At 43.9% G+C, this 18603-nt stretch overlaps 1 protein-coding gene across 4 annotated transcripts in view; it reads left to right on the top strand.

Annotated features, from left to right (window-relative positions):
- The window catches only part of PPIP5K1 (diphosphoinositol pentakisphosphate kinase 1), a 57513-nt gene that overhangs the window by 21090 nt on the left and 17820 nt on the right, over window positions 1–18603 (top strand). For all 4 annotated transcript variants that reach the window (XM_067305200.1, XM_067305203.1, XM_067305204.1 and 1 more), the window contains 9 exons: window positions 572–754; window positions 3093–3234; window positions 3880–4103; window positions 5235–5362; window positions 5864–5978; window positions 7445–7552; window positions 8946–9062; window positions 9438–9602; window positions 10734–10824. In XM_067305200.1, coding sequence (XP_067161301.1) covers window positions 572–754; window positions 3093–3234; window positions 3880–4103; window positions 5235–5362; window positions 5864–5978; window positions 7445–7552; window positions 8946–9062; window positions 9438–9602; window positions 10734–10824 — 1273 coding nt within the window. The remainder of the gene's footprint in view (window positions 1–571; window positions 755–3092; window positions 3235–3879; window positions 4104–5234; window positions 5363–5863; window positions 5979–7444; window positions 7553–8945; window positions 9063–9437; window positions 9603–10733; window positions 10825–18603) is intronic.

Here is an 18603-nt window from a genome sequence, read left to right as displayed (position 1 = left end):
TGTTGCCCTTGGTATCATGCCCAGGATAGGAATCTGATAGGTAAGTTATTTATGGAGTATTGCTTGTGTGTTTGATGTTAGAGCATATTTCATATTGCTGAGTATGCAGTTCTTACACAATAAGAATTTCTTTGGTGACAGTTCAACTAAAGGGGTTATTTGCTGGCTTTTGGATTTAAAAAGGGAATGAAATGTCTGCAGTGCAGTGGAGGAAGGGGGAAGGAAAGAGGTTTGTTTGCAGTTAAAGCTTGAGCAAAGGGGAATCCTTTAGTGGCCTTGCTAGCTGTTCTTCAGAGCCTCTACTGTGTCACTGTTTTCCAGCAAACTAAGTTGGCTACTCAACGATGGCCTAAACAAATCTGGGGCTGCTGTAGACAGACCTGATGTTTGGCTTAGAGTAGTTCTAGGAGCATGCCAGAATCACTTCTGACTGTGGGTGTTCTTGCTGTAAGCTGCTTTTCAAGGGCAGTTGAGATTTCACTCAAGTTGCCTGAAGGCTGGCCATGAAGCTTGCAGAAATATTTGTTGCTTGGGTTGCATGTAGCTGAAATCCTGTTCTGTGCTGCTTTAGGGTCTCCTGGCCCTGGAAGGAGAGCTGACCCCCATTCTGGTGCAAATGGTGAAAAGTGCCAATATGAATGGTCTCCTGGACAGTGACAGTGATTCCCTTAGCAGCTGTCAACATAGAGTGAAGGCACGGCTGCATGAAATCATGCAGAAGGATGCTCGGTTCTGTGAAGAGGATTATGAAAAGGTAAAGCACCTACATGACCTTGGCTCTTTCTATGTCTGGAAGGAGAATAGTGTTGCTCCAGTGGTTTAAGATGCAAAACCACCTGCTGGTATGTGAACAGTAGTTTGGTCAGTCTGAGGTCAGTTCTGGTCAACATTATATGATACAAACAGAACTTAGGGAAAAGGGAAGGTTTTTGCAGGGTAATAATCCCTGCCCTTCTAGTGAGATCCTCTGTTACTCCCCTGTTCCCTTCAAGAATGATCATGGTACCTTCCTCTCCCTTTAGAAGTGCATTTTATTTTTATGAGTATATTAATAGAAAATGGGTTTGACAAGTCTGTTTGATTAATGTAAGTATAAATATAATGCTATTGGTTGGCATTTGACAGTTTGTTTTGAAGATTTCCACTGTGTAGAATCACTGTAGGCTATATTAGAAGAAAGCTCCAAGCTGTTGTGAAAGCACTGGCTCCTCCAACGTTATTCAGTATGTTCTCATATGGGTTAGAAATGGTAATAAATAATCCTTGTTCTATGTGGATTTTTAATGAGGCCCCTACAGGAACCTGTTTCTTCGGTAGTATAACAGAAAACAGTAACCAACATAGACTGCTGGAGTGTCAGGAAAATAAGAGGACATTCTACGAAACAGTGGGTCCTGCAATAAACTGGGCACAGCCGAGTGACATTTTATGTACACCCTTGCACATAACTACAGGGATGAAGTATGTGCAGGTCCAATACACAGAATGGAGACTATATTCAGGAGGGCAGTGATGCTGAAAAGAGCACTGGAATCAGCTGAGTAGCTGCACAAGAAGACATTGCTTCTCCCATACAGCTGGGAGAAAATGGGTTCCCAGTTGCTTCTCTGCAAGATGGGAAGTGATCCTGGGATAATCTGCTGTTTGGTAGCCCTCACTGGTTTATTCCCTCCTTTTCCCTCCTCCCCTAGCTAGGAATTTGGATTATTCAACATCTCAGTGCAAGTGCAGCCCTGCTGCTAGTACCTGGCAATTCCGGTATGGGAACCATATACAGTGATGCAAGTTGCTTGCTGCTTAGGTCAGATAGTCTATGTCATTTAGAGGTTAAAAACTGACTTTTGAAGCAGATTTAAGAAGCATGGTTATAAAAGGAAGTGTGACCAACTGTTGAAATGACTTGATACGGAATAGAGTGAACTTTGACTCTTTGAATCCAAACTAAGTATCTTTCTCAGATAATCTCTAGTTGGGGAAATGGGGAAGGGACAACATTTCACATGGCCTCATTTTTCTTTCCCTATCTAATCTCATCGAGGTCTGTGTTGATATGAGGCCTGCTGAACATGCTTCAGATGCCTGTTTGTCTTCCAAGAATGATTCCCCATCTTTTCTGTTGTCTAGCTAAATTCTCTGGATTTGATTCTGGGACCACTGTATGAAGCTTTGGCCTGTGATTTGCCTGTGGGGAAGCTAGGTGGTCATAATCTTCCTTTTAGATGTTCAAGCTGATGAATCTTTGAGCTCCTATTCTTGTATGTTGTGGTTCATGACTTGAGAGATGATTCTGGCCCTGACAGTTGCTAATCCTCCTGCACCTCCTGTATATGTGAGTGCTGTAGCTGAGGCTGTGAGCACAACAGCCAAATGCAATAGTTTTTGCTTATCCTGGACCCACTTGGCAACCACTCATCACTAATGCAGATGATGAAAAGCAGGGAGACTTTTCTGTCCTCACCTCCTGTGGGGTCTGTCTTGTTGGGATGTGAGTTCTTGTGGTTTACTGCATACTTCTTGGAACAATCTCAGTTGCTGTGGATGGAGAGTACATCTTTGCCAGATTCTAAATCCGTTCTAGAAGATTTTGGGGGCACAAACTCTTTTGTGATCCTATCAGTGTCTGATAACGGCAGAATAGAGAGCATGGGCTACATCCAGCGTAGCAACCAATAAAAGGCACTATAGCTACTTCTCTGACAAGGCCCCAAAACGCTATTTTTCACAGACTGAGATCTAATTACAGGGCTGAAACCTATTACCATTAGGAAACGTTTTTCACCTGAAACAGTTGTTTAAAACATTTGGGAGGCTCTTTGGCCCAAGCACAGAGAAGCAGTTTACAAGCAAGGCAAGAGCGGGTCTAGTAGGTGAAGGGAGATCTGATCTGGAAGGAGTAGTTGTTTGCCATTTCTGACTTTGGTCCTGAGGCAGTTCTAAGAAGATGCCTAAGTACCTCCAGAACTAGCTTATTACACTTGACTGGGAACACAACTTTGTGCCTAATCAGAAAGCAGGGCAGCTGAAAGAGGCAGACATTTTGTTCTGCCAGTCTGCAAAGATATTAACTGATCTGTACTGGTATTTTCTCTCAGCTAGCACCTACTGGCAGCGCTTCTCTGCTCAACTCCATGACATTTATCCGGAACCCAGTAGAGGTCTGTAACCAGGTGTTCGCCCTGATCGAGAATCTCACCTCCCAGATAAAAAAACGTCTGGAAGACCCTAAATCTGCAGGTGAGCATCAGAGCTGGAAAGGGTCTGGAACAGATTCACTTTTCCTTATATGGGCGCTTTCCTTTTAGCTCCCATACACCACTAGGGTTTATGTATGTCTTCTGCAATGAAATTCTAGAGTGAAATTATGTACATGCTATTGATGTAGAAGCTCCTATTCTCCTATCAACTAGTGTTCAAGAGAACTATAATGTAAAGGAATTGATAAGTGCATCATGAGGATTAAAGTGAATGTAGACAGCATCAGTGTAGCCTGGAGGGTTATACCTGACTTTGTTCAAGCATTTCCTGGAGTGGGACTCAGTGCTATAAATGGTAAGTTTTTCAATCTTGTTGACCTCTAAGAACTTTCCTAATGACAGTGCAGAGCCTTAAAAAGGCAGTTGTGGGACACTCATACAATTTATAGTGGACATCAGCCAAAAATCAAGCAGCTTCACTTTTCTGAAATATTTCAGAATTAGTTTAGGGCTGCAGGTTAAAACACAGTGCAGCAGGTCCAGTGGCTTCTCATAGCTGGGATTCCTGTGGGCAGCATAGCAATCAGAGGCTTTCTTTGCTAGAAGTCAGTCGTAGCAGCCCTCAGGTCAGCTGGAACACACATAGTCAGGATGTGAATGTGATTTTGTGTTTGCTGTTGTTTAGACCTGCAGCTGTACCACAGTGAGACTTTAGAACTGATGCTGCAACGCTGGAGTAAGCTGGAGAGAGATTTCCGCATGAAGAATGGGCGTTATGACATCAGCAAGATCCCTGATATCTATGACTGCATCAAGTATGATGTACAACACAACTGTGCCCTGAAACTGGAAGGCACAGCAGAGCTTTTCAAACTCTCCAAAGCCCTGGCAGATGTGATCATACCCCAGGTAGAGCCTGTCCTGCCTGACTGGGTAATGATGACTGTGCTGCCAATTTCTGACTCTTTCCCTGTCTGTTTTCTCTTGAGTTTCATGCACGTTAACTCTCAAGGCAGTGCACTGCAGATATTTCTTAGATATCTCTACTTGTTTGTATGGGGCAAAACCATTTATGACATCCACTCCAAAAGGGAAGATCTGGGGTTGAGATCAGGGATCAAGTCCTCGTGATGGAAGGCTAGTTCAGGTGAATTGCGGTGACTCTGGGCTTAAGATGTTCTGTTTCCTAGATGAGGAATCTGACAGCTTCAGGGTAATGAACAGGTGATGCAACAGCTTTTCCATGTTCATCATAGTGCATTACAGGACACATTCAAGCTGAATCTGTGCACTATAGCAACATTTTCTTCATACAAGATTGTATATGGGAAGAAAGATTTCTTCTTTAGAGTGAAGGCTTGTTCTAGCAGATCTAATGTCCTTGTTAAACTAGAACTTGTTCAGCTTGCAAAATTGGCTTCTCACCAAGCTTATGCACGCGGAAAGGGTAGAGAAAAGGATGACTACATGCAGTAAATTTCTATATTCATATTGTTCTGTCCCACTTCTGGCATAAATGCTTCATATGCATGGGACAAGAGCTCTTACCAGCAGGGTCCAATTGCACTTAGGGGCAAAGATGGGCTTCTAAGCATTTTCATGCTCTTCTGGCTGAGATGCAGTTTGGCCATTTCAAGTTTTTTCTTTGCAAATAGTAGGTACTGTGCTAATGCATGTGCCAGATCTGGATCTAAGTGTTTGTCATGAGAGAATGTTCCCTGACGGCATTTGCACCTCACAAGTGTTGGAACTCTACTGACAGCTATGTCTAGACACTTCTTGAAAGTGTTCCTGTCCTCTGTTATCCTCCTCAATGTGTGAAACAATTAGAAAAAGGCGCTGAGTGGCACTTCCCATTTTGGCCTTGCATAATTGTAGTGATGCCTGTGGACAGGACTGAAAGTCTGCAGTCACTACTGTCATGTCACTGCGAATATGCAGAGGCTCTCGAAAGCCTGGGTGCAGGCAAACAGCCTTATTTTATTTGAAGATGTGGCAAAGAACCAAGGCTCAAGGATATCTATTGTTTTGTTTCTGCAGGAGTATGGGATTAATAAGGAGGAGAAGCTGGAAATTGCTATTGGCTTTTGTCTTCCTCTCATTAAAAAGATCCAGTTGGACCTGCAGAGAACCCATGAGGATGAGTCTGTCAACAAACTGCATCCCTTGTAAGGATCATGTTGCATGCTGCTGCTGGAGGCGGGGGGAGGGCAGGCTTTGGAACAGTGTGTGTGGGAACCGTGCCAGAAGACTGTACTGGTATGGGAGGAGACACTAAACATATACTGAGGGACATACCAAAAGGAAGGCATGTTGGTGCTCCTAGAGCTGGAAAAGAAGTGGGAAGGGCATGTCGAGGCTGCTGAGTGAGAGCCAACCTGACACAGAAGTTTAAACCCATTGAAACTGGATGGTGGTGCACTCGTTCCTGTCTCTGCAAGGAGAAGCAGATGCTAGTGTGATGAGGCTACCTCTGCCCCACCATGTGGATACCACAGAACTGACTGCTTCTGTGCCTAGTGCTCACTCAGTTTGTTCTGTTCCTACTGCTCTTTGATAGTTACTGGTGTGTGATTATCTAGTTCTGTTAAGCATGCAGAGATGCTGCTGTATGATAGATGATAATTCAGTGATGGATTGAGAGTAACATGGGGCTGGTTTTGGTTTAGGTACTCAAGAGGAGTTTTGTCACCGGGTCGCCATGTTCGGACACGGCTCTACTTCACCAGTGAGAGCCATGTGCACTCTCTGCTCAGTATCTTCCGCTATGGAGGGCTCCTGGATGTAAGTGTCCCAACAGTGCTCCCAGAGTAAGCCTCCTTCCTTTTTTTTTTTTCAGTGGCCCTTTCCAGGATGGACAGTGTGTGTCTGTAGGTTGCCCCTCTAGCCAGCTCTCCTGCTAATGACTCATATCAGTGGCCTCCGGCCAAACTCCATCTCTGCTGTGTTTGCATGCTGCAGCTTACTGCCTTTCTGGCATGTAAGAGGATAGTTCTTCCTCATTCCTGACACTGCGTGCCTTGCTTGTATGGAGGCATGTTTTCTCCAAGAGCTGCCCTGCTGATTTTGGAGGAGTCCAGGTCATTTCTCTGTAGAAAGATACCAGTGTAAAGTAGTAGAGACTGAGGGAATTTCTCTCTTCCTACCTCCTTCAACCATTTATTTAAAGGGCTTGGCTCTGTTATTTAGTGACTTCTGTCAATTCTAAGTCAAAAAAGTCAGTTTGCTTTCAGAAGTGAGCTGGGGTTGCAAAAGCATAGAGAGTGAGCGCTCACCAACAGAGACAGATGGCCCAGTTTAAGGGACTATGACTTTTCCAATCCAAGCTCTTCACTAGGCAAAAAGTCTGCTCTCGGAACCTGCTTCCTGATGGAATTGTCATGCAGGCCCTGAGAAAAGCTCTGCTTTAGATGCCTCAGTAGACCCTTTGGTTTGCCTTCCAGTTTTTAAATACGGTGTTCTGAAATGCCATGAGAGTTAGGGCTTGTTTAGCAGGCATGACTTCTGATGTCTGTGGAAGCTCACTGTCTGCAGGCTGTGATCATGCAACTACCTCTTAATTACTTGCTTACTGAATAAGATGCTGCTGTTACTGTCCACTCCAGCATCAGAAGATTCTGTATTGCCAGCACAGGGATGTTAGGCTGCATCTGGGTTCATTTGTACCACTGAGGTTTGTTTCATATCCATCTAGATGGTGGAATGTTCCACAGCAGTGTGTACGGCACTCTGGGTATGGTCATTCTCTAGCAATGCTGGGAAACAATTAGGTTGCCCTGCCTCGTGGAACCCAGGGGTCCTGGATAGCTCTGTAGCCTTTTCTTTCAGCCTTGAGTAAAAACAGCTTCACTCAGTCCCTTTTTTCCAGTTCATCCCTTGTGCTTTCTTGTGATTTCTCTAAAACACTCTACTCTGTAGACCACCATTTGAGAATGACTGTGTTGGGGAACCTGCTGTGGATTATGCTTTTTTCCCAATCGGCATGGCATAGGGGGCTTGCAGCTGGATGTGCTCAGATCTGCAAGTGAATTGTATGGATAGCTGCAGTGTCCCTCTATGCAATTGCTCCTCACTGTAAGCACCCTGCCCTCATTGCAAGGTCATTTCTCTTCATGCAAGTTAAGCAAGATGTTTCTGTCCTGACAATGTTGTTATTGTGGAGAGGCAATGCCTCTCAGACCCATTTCACTGAATGCTGCAAGGTGTCTGCTGTTGCTTATTCCATGCGACTGTTTATGTGTATATATCAGGAGAACAAAGACCAGCAGTGGAAGAGAGCCATGGACTATTTGAGTGCTATCTCAGAGCTGAACTACATGACCCAGATTGTTATCATGCTCTACGAGGACAACAACAAGGTGAGGGGTATAGCTGTAGGGTAAAATCCTTCCTGCCATGATGCAAGGCACAGTCCCCAAGAGATGAGCTCAGCTGGGAAGTTTGTGATCTGAGCTCTCTTAACTTGTGAATAAAGATGTACAGACTGTTAACAAAACTGCTAGTTTTTATTTTAGGTGGGAGATGTGACCCAGTTAATATTTGTTCCATGTAAACAATACCGCCATGAACAGTAATACCAAATTTGTGCAACTAACACTGCCTATTGTAAAGCATTTCCTAAAGTAAAACCATTTACTATTTCTTAATTTTAATTAAAATAAACAATTGAAAAAATAAATAAAAACAAATGATATTTGACAGTTGTTCCAGGATGCTTCTAGAAATTGTCCAGAAATTCCACATTCATAAAAGGCTCTTTGGTTTAAAAATATACTGATATATTTAGGGAATTATATATTGATGTATTTAGGAAACAGTCATTTAAAAACAGCTAGAATGTGGAAACTGATAGTAATGACCATAAACAGGTTCAGTGCAGAGCTGCTGGATAAGGTTTTAGGACCTGTAGTGCAGGAGGTCCTAGTGAGCGAGTGGAGCACTCCTTTTACTCCATAAGATGTAGGATTAGAATCTCGTGTTCAGAGAGTTTATGTGGAGTTTTAATGGTAGAAGAGAAATATTCCCCAGGGATGTTTTAAAAAAAAAAAAAAAAAAAAAATCTTAGTCTAAATAGATCTCCTAGTAATAGTGTAAGTTTGTTACCGAGTAGAGATGATGAAATTTTTGGTTTTACATCATTAGTGACATATTGTTGAAGTCCTTGCTTCCTAAAAGAAAAAGAAAAAAAAAAAACCAACCAAACAAAAAAAATGCAATTAAAATTTTTTTAAATATTGCGGATGGTTACTTAAATCTTGGAACAACCTGGATCTATAAAACTAAGGGCATAGGAGGGAAGGAACCAGATTTCTCCCTGCCCCCAAGTGTTGTGGTTTTGCAGCAGGCGTGGATCCAAAGGGGCTATGTTTTAAGTGTGTGTGTGTATGGGGGGAAAAAATTATTTATATTTATATATATATATATATATATATATATATATAAAAATATAAATACATACACACACTTATCTATAGCCTGATCCTGTTTCAGTCCTCTGATGGCTGTTGTCACAGAATAACAACAGTTTGAATGCCTCAGCTCTGTGCTATTAGGGGCTGTCCTTTTGGATGAGACATAAACCCAAAGCCAGTTTGTTTGTGGTTGGTTTCTTGTTGCTTCCGCTTTCCTTCCAAAAGGATGCGCTTGGGATGTGTGCTGCACTGGCATGGCAGGGTGGCCTAGGTTCAGATCATAGCATATGCTGACAGTGGGATTGATTATTTATTTATTCCCTCTCCCTTATGTTCACAGGACCCATCTTCAGAAGAGCGTTTTCATGTGGAGCTGCATTTCAGCCCTGGTGTAAAAGGTTGTGAGGAAGATGGAAATGTCCCTACAGGGTTTGGCTTTCGGCCTGCATCAGCAGAGGTGAGCACGATGTCTTGAATATGAATGACGCAGGCTGCCCTGCCTGTAGGGGATGTTGTTAACTCTGATCCTAGGTGCACCTTCATATGCCTTACTATTCTGCCAAGTTCTGGTATGGTCTAGACTCCAGCAAAAAATCTTCCTCTGATGTTTCTCTTGCATCTGAGAACTATTAAAGGGTTATGTTCGTTGCCTAGCTTTGCAGGCTGTTTTCTGGGCAGTCTTTGACAATACTTGGAAAAACAGAATGATGATGTCTTACTGAGCTTGGTAGAACTCAGAGAACCAAGCCTAGAATGAATGCTCTGGGCAATGCTTGGTAAGGTCATGTGGAACTATAGCTGTCTGCCTCCTGCCAATGTTTCCTTACTGTAGAATGAGGACAAGAAAGCAGACCAAGGCAGCCTGGAAGACCTCTCCAAGGAGAAGGGCATTGATGAGCCAGATCAGGCACAGCAGAGGTCTCCACAGCCCTCCGAGCCAGTCAGCATTCAGCGGAGGTCACCACTGATCAGGAACCGGAAAACAGGGTCCATGGAGGTAATAACACAATGGGCACTCTCAGTTATTCTAATGAAGGTCCCTTGCCTAGTATTGGTTTCCTGGGATTCCTCTTAACATACCAGAGTCAGAATTGATTCTATGAAAGGAACAGGAGATGCTGAATAGGGATTTTGGAAAACTGACCTACCAAACTCCTTCTCATTGAGGAAAGACAGAGGGAACACTGGACAGAGCAATTGTTGAGGAAGTGCTGTTGGAAGAGCAAGTAAGTAAATGCTTGAGAAGCACAAGTACATTCAGATCATGTGTTGTAAAGGCATTAACCAACTGTGAGATTGCATACAACCTCTTCACCTAACCATGATGACAACTTTGGCTTCCCTTGGACTCCAGCCTTTGCATCTCACAGTTCAGTTCCACCGTTTTTGTTCCTGTCTCCCATCTGTGATCTCATGAGCATCAGAGGTGCCTGCTAATTTAGTGGGCTTATTTGCAGGGTACTTAACCTATCATAGGGTTTACAATCGTCCCATTCGCTGATCTGCTAAAGCAACAAAGTTTGCTTTTTTTTTTTTTTTTTTTTTTTGTGCTAGCCTCACTTCTCTCCTTCAGGGCTGTCCCACTGTCATAAGACTAGCTTCATAGTCAGCTGGCAGCTGACACCTTCAAGGTGCTCTAGAATTGTTTCTCATTCTGGCGGGGTTTAACAGGCATTTTTGCTATCTATTTTCTGAGTCAGTGAAAGCAGAGTTTCAGGGCTTGAGAGGTTTGTTAGCTGACTACGTCTCTGTGTCACTGATGATATAATTTTGTATGCAACACTCAGGAGCTCTTTGTAGCAGGCACATAGTAAACTAAGGGGATATATTTTTCTGCTTCTAAAGAAGGAAGTCTGTGTCGCAGTGATCCTAGCAGGAGTCCTGGGAGACAAGGAGCTGAGTACACAAATCCCTTCATACTTCTGAAATCTCTGCTCTTCCACAACCTGATGCAAACCTGAAATTAAAAATAATTGAGCATATCACAAGCTGAGCTCTACCCTTCTTGAAAAATGTGATTCAAGGACATTTTTCTTTAATCGAATTATAAAGGCTTTTGAGATCAGTGGGTAAATTGGTTAGGAATCCTTAGGGCAGGGGGCACTGATTATACTATTTTTCTTTGCAGGTGCTTTCAGAGTCGTCTTCCAAATCAGGAGGTTATCGCCTCTTCAGCACCTATTCCAGACAGTCTTCTGAGATGAAGCAAAGTGGCTTAGGTACTGTACTTGACCTGTACCCAGCCTGTCCTCCTGTACTTCTGTATGTTTGTGTGCATTTGTCTGTCTCTCCACATATATGTCTGGCTCAAGTTCCATGTGTGTCTTTTTGTGTGTATTATGTCCTCTTGTAGTGTTACTGCCTAGATTACTGTAGAGTCTTATTACAGAATCAGAATAGTTGAGGTTGGAAGGGACCTCTGGAGATCATCTAGTCCAACCCCCCTGCTCAAGCAGGGTCAGCTAGAGCAGGTTGCCCAGGACTGTGTCCAGTTGGGTTTTGAATATCTCCAAGGACGGAGCCTTCAAAACTTCTCTGGGCAACCTGTTCCAGTGTTCAACCACCCTCACAGTAAAAAAAGTGTTTTCTTATGTTCAGATGGAATTTTCTGTTTTTCAGTTTATGCCATTGCCTCTCATCCTGTCACTGGGCACCACTGAAAAGAATCTGGTTTCACCTTTGTTATGCCCATCCATCACACATTTATAAGCATTGATAAGATCACCCCCTGCAAACCTCCTCTTCTCCAGGCTAAACAGTCCTACCTGTCTCAGCCTCTCCTTGTATGACAGATGCTTCAGTCCCTTAATCATCTTTGTGGCAACTGCTCCCAGTTGCCATGACCTTTCAAAGATAATTGAGAGTGGTCTCGCAATGATATCAGTCAGCTCTCTCAATGCTCATGGGTTCATTCTGTCAGGTCCCATGGATTTTCTTGTGCAATTTGCTTCAATGTCCCTAACCTGATCCTCTTCCATTTAGGGTAAGTCTTCCTTGTTCCAGACTTTCCCTCTGGTCTCAGGACCCTGGGATTTCTGAAGGCTGGTCTTACCAGTAAAGACTGAGCTGAAGAAGGCAGCATTCAGTACCTCAGCCTTTTCAGTCTCCAGGACCCCTGTCCCATTTAGCAGTGAGCTCACATTTTCCTCAACCTTCCTTTTGCTGTTTATGTACTTGTCAGTCTGTCTTGTTTCCCTTCATGACTCTCAAGTTCAATTCCAGATGGGGTTTGGCTTTTCTGATCCCATCCATGCATGCTCAGACGCTTCCATCTCATGATCGTTGCAGTCAAGGCTGCCCCTGACTCTCATCTTCAACCAGTCCTTCCTTGTTTGTAAGCAAAGAGGTCTAGTAGAGTGCCTCTCCTTCTCAGCTCCTCGATCACCTGCATTAGAAAGCTGTCATCAATGCACTTCAGAAACCTCCTGGATTGCTTGTGCCCTGCTGTGTTGTCCCTCCAGCTGATATCAGGGTGGTTAAAGTCCCACATTAGAACCAGAGCCTGCAAACATGAGGCTTCCAGTTATCTGAAGAAGGCCTTATCTACTTCTTCCTGATCAGGCAGTCTATAGCAGACACCCACTACAACGTCAGCTGTGTTGGTCTGCCTGCTAGTCCTGACCCATAAGCTTTCAACTGGCTTATTGCCTGTCCCCAGGCAGAGCTCCGTGCATTCCAAGTGCTCCCTTGCATAAAGGGCTGCTCCCCCGCTCCTCACGACCCTGGCCTGTCCTTCCTAAGGAGCCTGCATCCACCCATAGAAGCACACTAGTCGTGTGAGCTATACCACCATGTTTCCATGATCCCAGTGAGGTCACAGCTCTGTAGCTGCACACAGACTTCTAATTCCTCCTGTTTGTTCCCCATGCTGCATGCATTAGTATACAGGTACTTTAGAGAGGCACCCAAGTGTGCTGATTTTCTGGGCAAGTGCATGAGAGCTTTCCCCATATTGCTGTCCCATAAGCACTTCCCTATTTACATGCATACACTTTGGGTGATTCCACTTCAGCCCTGTATTGTTGATTATGATGTCCCTTCTGTTCACATCACCCCAGACCCTTTGCTTGCCAACACCACCCACCACTTCCTCGCTTGATTGTTGGTCATTCTCTCCCTTCTCTATTGCTCCTACTTTATAGCTTTTCTTGCCAGGTTGGCCAGACTGTTGCCAAAGATGCTTTTGCCACCCTTAGTCAAGTGGATCCCGTCTCTTCCAAGCAGCCATCAATCCTCAAAGAAGGGTCCTATTGTTGTAGAAAACAAAACACTGTTGCTGACACCAGCTGCTCAACAAATTGTTGATCCGCAAGATCTGTCCAGTCCTCTCAAGCCCTTCTCTGTCGCTGACAGCATTAAGGAGACACTGTCTGGGCCCTCATGCCCTTTACCATTGCCTCCAGAGCTGGGTAGTCATGCTTGGTACTTTCCAGGTCTCCCTTGGCAGTGTCTTTGCCCATGTGAAAGAGCAGCTGGGGTTAATAGCCCAAGGGCTGGACTAGCCTCGGCAGCCTCTCCGCAATGTCCCAAATGCAAGCTCCCGGTAAGCAGCAAACCTCCCTGGATGACAGCTCAGGTCAGCAAGTGGGGGCCTCTGTCCCCCGCAGCAGGGTGTCTCCCACTACCAACACTTGCTGCTTCCTCCAGGTGCTCCTGTGTGGCTGAGGCTCAGCTGGTGCAGATGCCCTGTTTGACAGTGCTCCCCAACTCCTCATCAGCTACAAGGGTAGTGAACCTATTCCAAAGTTGCAAGTCTTCTGGTGGAGCAGGACCCCTCCCCCTGGTGCCAGAAGTAAACCACTCCCAGCCTTCGCTGTTGTTGAAATTTCCACCTTCCAAACTGATAGGCATAGATTCTGCATGCCCCTGCATTGCAGTTGGAGGTTTGGGCTCTTGAAACTGCAGGGTTTCAGAGAAGATGGGGTCAATCTCTTTCTCATCTTCTCTGATGCTACACAGTCTGCTGATCTCCTCCTGCAGCTCCTTCACTTGGTGAAGCTCTTCAACCACGGCACACCTCCTGCAGCCTAGAAGAACATTTGCCCCTGCCTCAGTAAGAGGCCCTAGGCACTTCCTGCAGCCTGAGACTTGCAGAGCTTCATCCTCCTACTGTAGTTCTGTCAGGATCAAAGCCTCTGATATTGTAGGGACAGTTGCTCCAATGGCTGCTGGGGACCATGCCATACCATCACTGCCATAGCTGAGGATGTGTATGCTGATCTGAGCAGAGTTGCTGGTCTCTTCTTTGTGCTATTCAGCCTGAACTGCTGTGCAAACTGCTGCATCTGTTCACTGTCTCTGTTAGCTGCACTCTTGTAATTATTGTAACTCCTTTTGTGTACAATCTCCTCCTTTCAGCTTCTAGCAAGAGAAGATGCAGATGTCCTTCATAGTATGGGAGCAACAGAGCAAGCTTCGTACTTGCAGATTGGCTTTCTGGTTGCATGACATAATCATTTGTTACATTATTTCTAAACTTAGCAGGAAGAGATGATTTTACAAGAGAACTAGCAGGCTTTCTGTTCCATAGAACAGCAATTTCTATGCAAAGCTACTCTTTATATAAGGTTATATTTCTACCTTTGATTCATAAAGGGCCTTTGTATGGAACAGACCTGTCATCTGCAGCAGTGTTTGACTGGTTGGTCTAACTGAGCTGGAGTTCCCTGGTTAGCCATTCTTTGCATGGTGGCCAGCAGAAGATAATGTTTTAAGGCACTTGGTGTTTTCTACCCACCCTTGAGAGTGCTAGTCTCTGCCATCTTAACCTAAACTGTGGCTTAATAGTTGAAATTCTTCCTGAAAACTTTTTGAAAAAGCTAGATCAATTTGGAAGCTGAATAGCTGTCTTTTGTGTTGTGGGGTCCAAAGACAGCTGAGAACCCTAGACTTTGCAGATGACTAGTAAGCACCAGGAGGTGGAAATGTACAAGTTACCCCCACTTTCTTATTTTTTTAAACGTTTTTGCATTTTAGCTTCAAGCCATGGCCATGGATTTCCTGGCAGCAGTTCTGACTCATCAGTTCTTTATTCTTTGTTATTTGGACATCCTGCAATCAAGGGATTTCTGAAAGGCCTGATCCTTTCTTTGTCACTTGTGAATGAGCTGCTTCTTTGGAAGCTAATAATTACCAAGTTAATGGGATATTATTTGGAATGGTCAGGTAAATGTCCCTGGAGTCTGACAGCTATGTCTCCAGCTAGTTGTTAAAATCTAAGGAGTAATGGCTGATGCATATTATTTTCATAAAGGCACAGTATCCTTTGCCATAGCGCTCTTTGAATATCCTTTGCCATAGCGCTCTTTGAATATCCTTTGCCATAGCGCTCTTTGAATATCCTTTGCCATAGCGCTCTTTGAATATCCTTTGCCATAGCGCTCTTTGAATATCCTTTGCCATAGCGCTCTTTGAATATCCTTTGCCATAGCGCTCTTTGAATATCCTTTGCCATAGCGCTCTTTGAATATCCTTTGCCATAGCGCTCTTTGAATATCCTTTGCCATAGCGCTCTTTGAATGTGCTACTTCAAATGGTCTGTCTACTTATTTCTGCCTTCCCCAGACCACTTGCAGGATTAAGGAAGCTGTTATAAACTGCTTTACTTAGGCTTGAAGAAACCTGTGGTTATTCTGTGAATCCATGTGAATCAATGAGAATTTCTGAGATGGCACACTGAAAGGAAATGCATCTGCTCAGAGAATGACTGAGTACATCAAACGCTGCCTGCAAGCTATTCTGACTGGATATCTGAATACCAGAAGGCATCTGCTCTGGAAAGCCTAGATGTTGCAGCCTCTTTTGTGTTTTTGATGAATATCTCTCTTGGAGATAGACAAGACTGCTACTGCACTGGACCCTTGTACAATATTACTTTTCCTTGACAACAAAATCTGAAATCTGATCCCAGTAGGTTTACTTTCAGGTTTTTACCTGACTTGCCCTGCTAGAAAGCCTTTGCTGGTCACTCTAGCAACAGTTAAGATATGCAGAGGCAAAACTTTAAGTAGAGAGAGAGATAGCTGATCTGTGACAGTAGACCTCTAGCTGGATACTCAGTGCAGTCATTATTAACCTCCTCTAGAGAATCTTGTAGCTGCAGGCACAAAAGGATTAACAGGAGAGACCTGTGTTGCAACACCTGCTTGTGCAATCGCTGGTCAGTAGGATGTCTGAATTTCTCTCAACCTGAGAACTATTGGAAAGAATGATGCATCTTTACCTGTAAAAGTCAAGTTCTTCCTTCCTGATGCCTTCCCTGTTTGTTTTGTGGAAATATAAGAAAGAATAAGGAACTCACAGGAGCTTGAACTTTGGCCGCTTGTCTCACAGCTGTGTTATGAGGTGGATCATTCAGCTACTACCTGCTGTTTCTGAGATTCTCTGAAGCTGAGCCTCCTCTCCTGCTGCCTGACCTTGTCAGTGTCTGCCTGTGGGGGAATGGTTCAGGTAAAACCTCCTATGCTTAGGCAGAAAGGAAAGGCTAGCAGGGCAGAGCTCCTATTATAACACTGTTGCTATACCTGCCAGAATCATATCTTTGTCAGTTAAAAAATGTCTTGATATGTCTGTTTGGAAGAGGGGACTGCTGCAGCTTGCTTTGGCTGTGTAAAGCAGTGCTTTGGAGTATGACATGTTTTTCTGGGCAGAATTCTTTGAATCCTTTTGGATTGTCTGGAATAGCATGTGTGCGTCTGGTTTAAGAAGCCTAGGAATGTTTCAAAGCCTTTCTTTGCCTCCAAGAGCATTTCAAAACAGGGGTAGAATCCCTCCTTTCTTTTGGAGTGACAGAAGTGTTGTGTTGCCAATGGGGAAGACAACTTTGTGCAAGATTCCCTTTCCTGTAGGGAAATAAGGGTTGCTTATTTTTAAATCTCTAAAAATTGAATACAGAAAAAAATATCCAGTGCACATTGTTATTTCTATCAAATCTTGCTACTTTTTAAAATCCAAATGACTAGTATGCTATTATGTTCTTTAGGATGCATGTCAGTTTGTTTACTTTGGCTACAGCAGTCTCCTAGAGTTCATACTAGGCAATTGCCATAGAGTCATCCCTGTAAAGTCTCTTTAGGTTTGAGGTCGTTAACAAAATGCCTCTGTCTACTGTAGGAGAACAGAAACACTGGAGTGTCCTTATCTTAATGATTAATGGCACAAAGTTGCTCAGGATAGCAAGTGAATGAAAATCTTCTGTTCCATTGTTTGTGTGCCAGTAAATGAGTTTTGGGGATATTTTTGTTTGTTTAAAACATGGAAAGATGATTATGGGTGTCATGCTGGATGCTGTTTGACAAAATTGTTTGCGTTCTAACAGATTCCAGTTCATCCTGAGACTGTACTGAGCTTCACTTTAAGGCATTAGTAGGAAAGTTTCTAAGACTTTTATATCAGTCAGATTTCTTTGCCTGTTTGTCTAAGAACATGTACATGTTGGTCTGTCCTGTAAAACGCTACCAGCAGTGTTTACAGTGGTGGAGTAGCTTAAGTTCAGTGTATATGAGACAGTTCTTTGAGTTGCTCTCCTTTGTTCCAAGAAACGGGTACCATCAACTTAAGCTGAGCTTGCACATGTATGACTTAAAGCTCAGGAGGTGGGGTTTTTCTCCAAAGAGGGTCTGTCTAGAAAGCAGCTTTGTAGAAAAGGTCCTGATAAGCAACAAATGAACATGAGTCAGCAGTGTGTCCTTACACCAAAGGAGGCCAACAGCATACTTTGCTGGATTAGCAAGAGTGCAGCTAGCAGGTCAAGAGAAGTGATTCTTCCCCTCTACTCAGCATTCATGAGAATGTGTCTGGAGTAGTGTCATCCTGTCTTGGGTTCCCTATTACAAGAAGGACATGTTCACATGGGCATAAGCCCGGTGAAGGGCAATGGAGGTGAGTAGGAGGCTGGAGCACATGACCTATGAGGAGAAGCTGGGAGTACTGGGTTTGTTCAACGTTAAGAACAGAAGTTGAACAGGGGATGTAGATCTTAATGCTGTCTTCAGCCACCTAAATGGGAGGTTATAGAGCAAACAAACAGGCTGTTCTCAAAGGTGCACAGTGATAGGATGAGAAGCAACAGACAGAAGTTGCAGCATAGGAAATTCCAATTAGCTAGAAGGAAAAAAATTTCCACCATGAGTACAGCCAAACATTGGAACAGGTGCGCAGAGGAACTGTAAAGTCTCTGTTCTTGGAGATATTCAAAACTTGACTGGACAAAGCCCTGAGCAATCTCATCCAAGTTGGCCCTGCTCTGAGAGTTGGGGGGGGGGAGAAAGGGTTGGGAAAGAGACCTCCAGAGGTCCCTTCCAACCTGAATCATGCTGTGATGCTATATCTTAGAACCCAGAGATACTTGCTATATGGCAAGTACTAATAGTTCAACAGTAGTAATAGTTTCACTATTCTAGTTAAATACAAATAGGCAGTATGTCAGTTTTTTGCCTGGGTAGACAAGGTGGAGCAAAATCAGCCTGCTTGGAAGCCTTTTGTAATGTTGGAAGTAATGTTGTTTTTAGCAGTTCGTATTCTCAGTACAGAATGTAATATCAGACAATCTAAATGGAATTTATAGCCAATCAAAGGTTTTGTCTTGCTCATAACTGCTTTCCTCAGTTGAAAGAATTCTGTTCCGTTTGCCCAGCAGTTCCTTTCAATATCACATAAAGTCAAATCACTCTAAGGACTGCTGTGCCTGAGAAAAGCGAAGACAAGCAGTTGCCGAAGTGACCAGTACTAGGTTGTCCTCCTGTGCTTGAGACCATCTTGCATGCCCTATTCCTTGCCATAGGGCAAGCAAAGCTCCATGCTGTGTGTGCATCTGGTTTTTGTAAGGATAGTTCATGGAACACTTAAACCTACACTGGAATAGTAAGGCAAGAACAAGTGGATGTGAAATATCTGGGCAGCAGCCTGTGGAGGAAAGCTGTCTGGTCATATTCCTTTTGTTAGTGCTTGACACAGTAATTGATCCCCATTAGCTGATCAACAGGTTCAACACTGAAATT

The sequence above is a fragment of the Apteryx mantelli genome, chromosome 15 (genome assembly GCF_036417845.1).
Source record: "Apteryx mantelli isolate bAptMan1 chromosome 15, bAptMan1.hap1, whole genome shotgun sequence".
Taxonomy (NCBI): Eukaryota; Metazoa; Chordata; class Aves; order Apterygiformes; family Apterygidae; genus Apteryx; species Apteryx mantelli.
The sequence above is the reverse complement of the archived record's forward strand: the minus strand, read 5'-3'. Positions and strand labels throughout refer to the sequence as shown.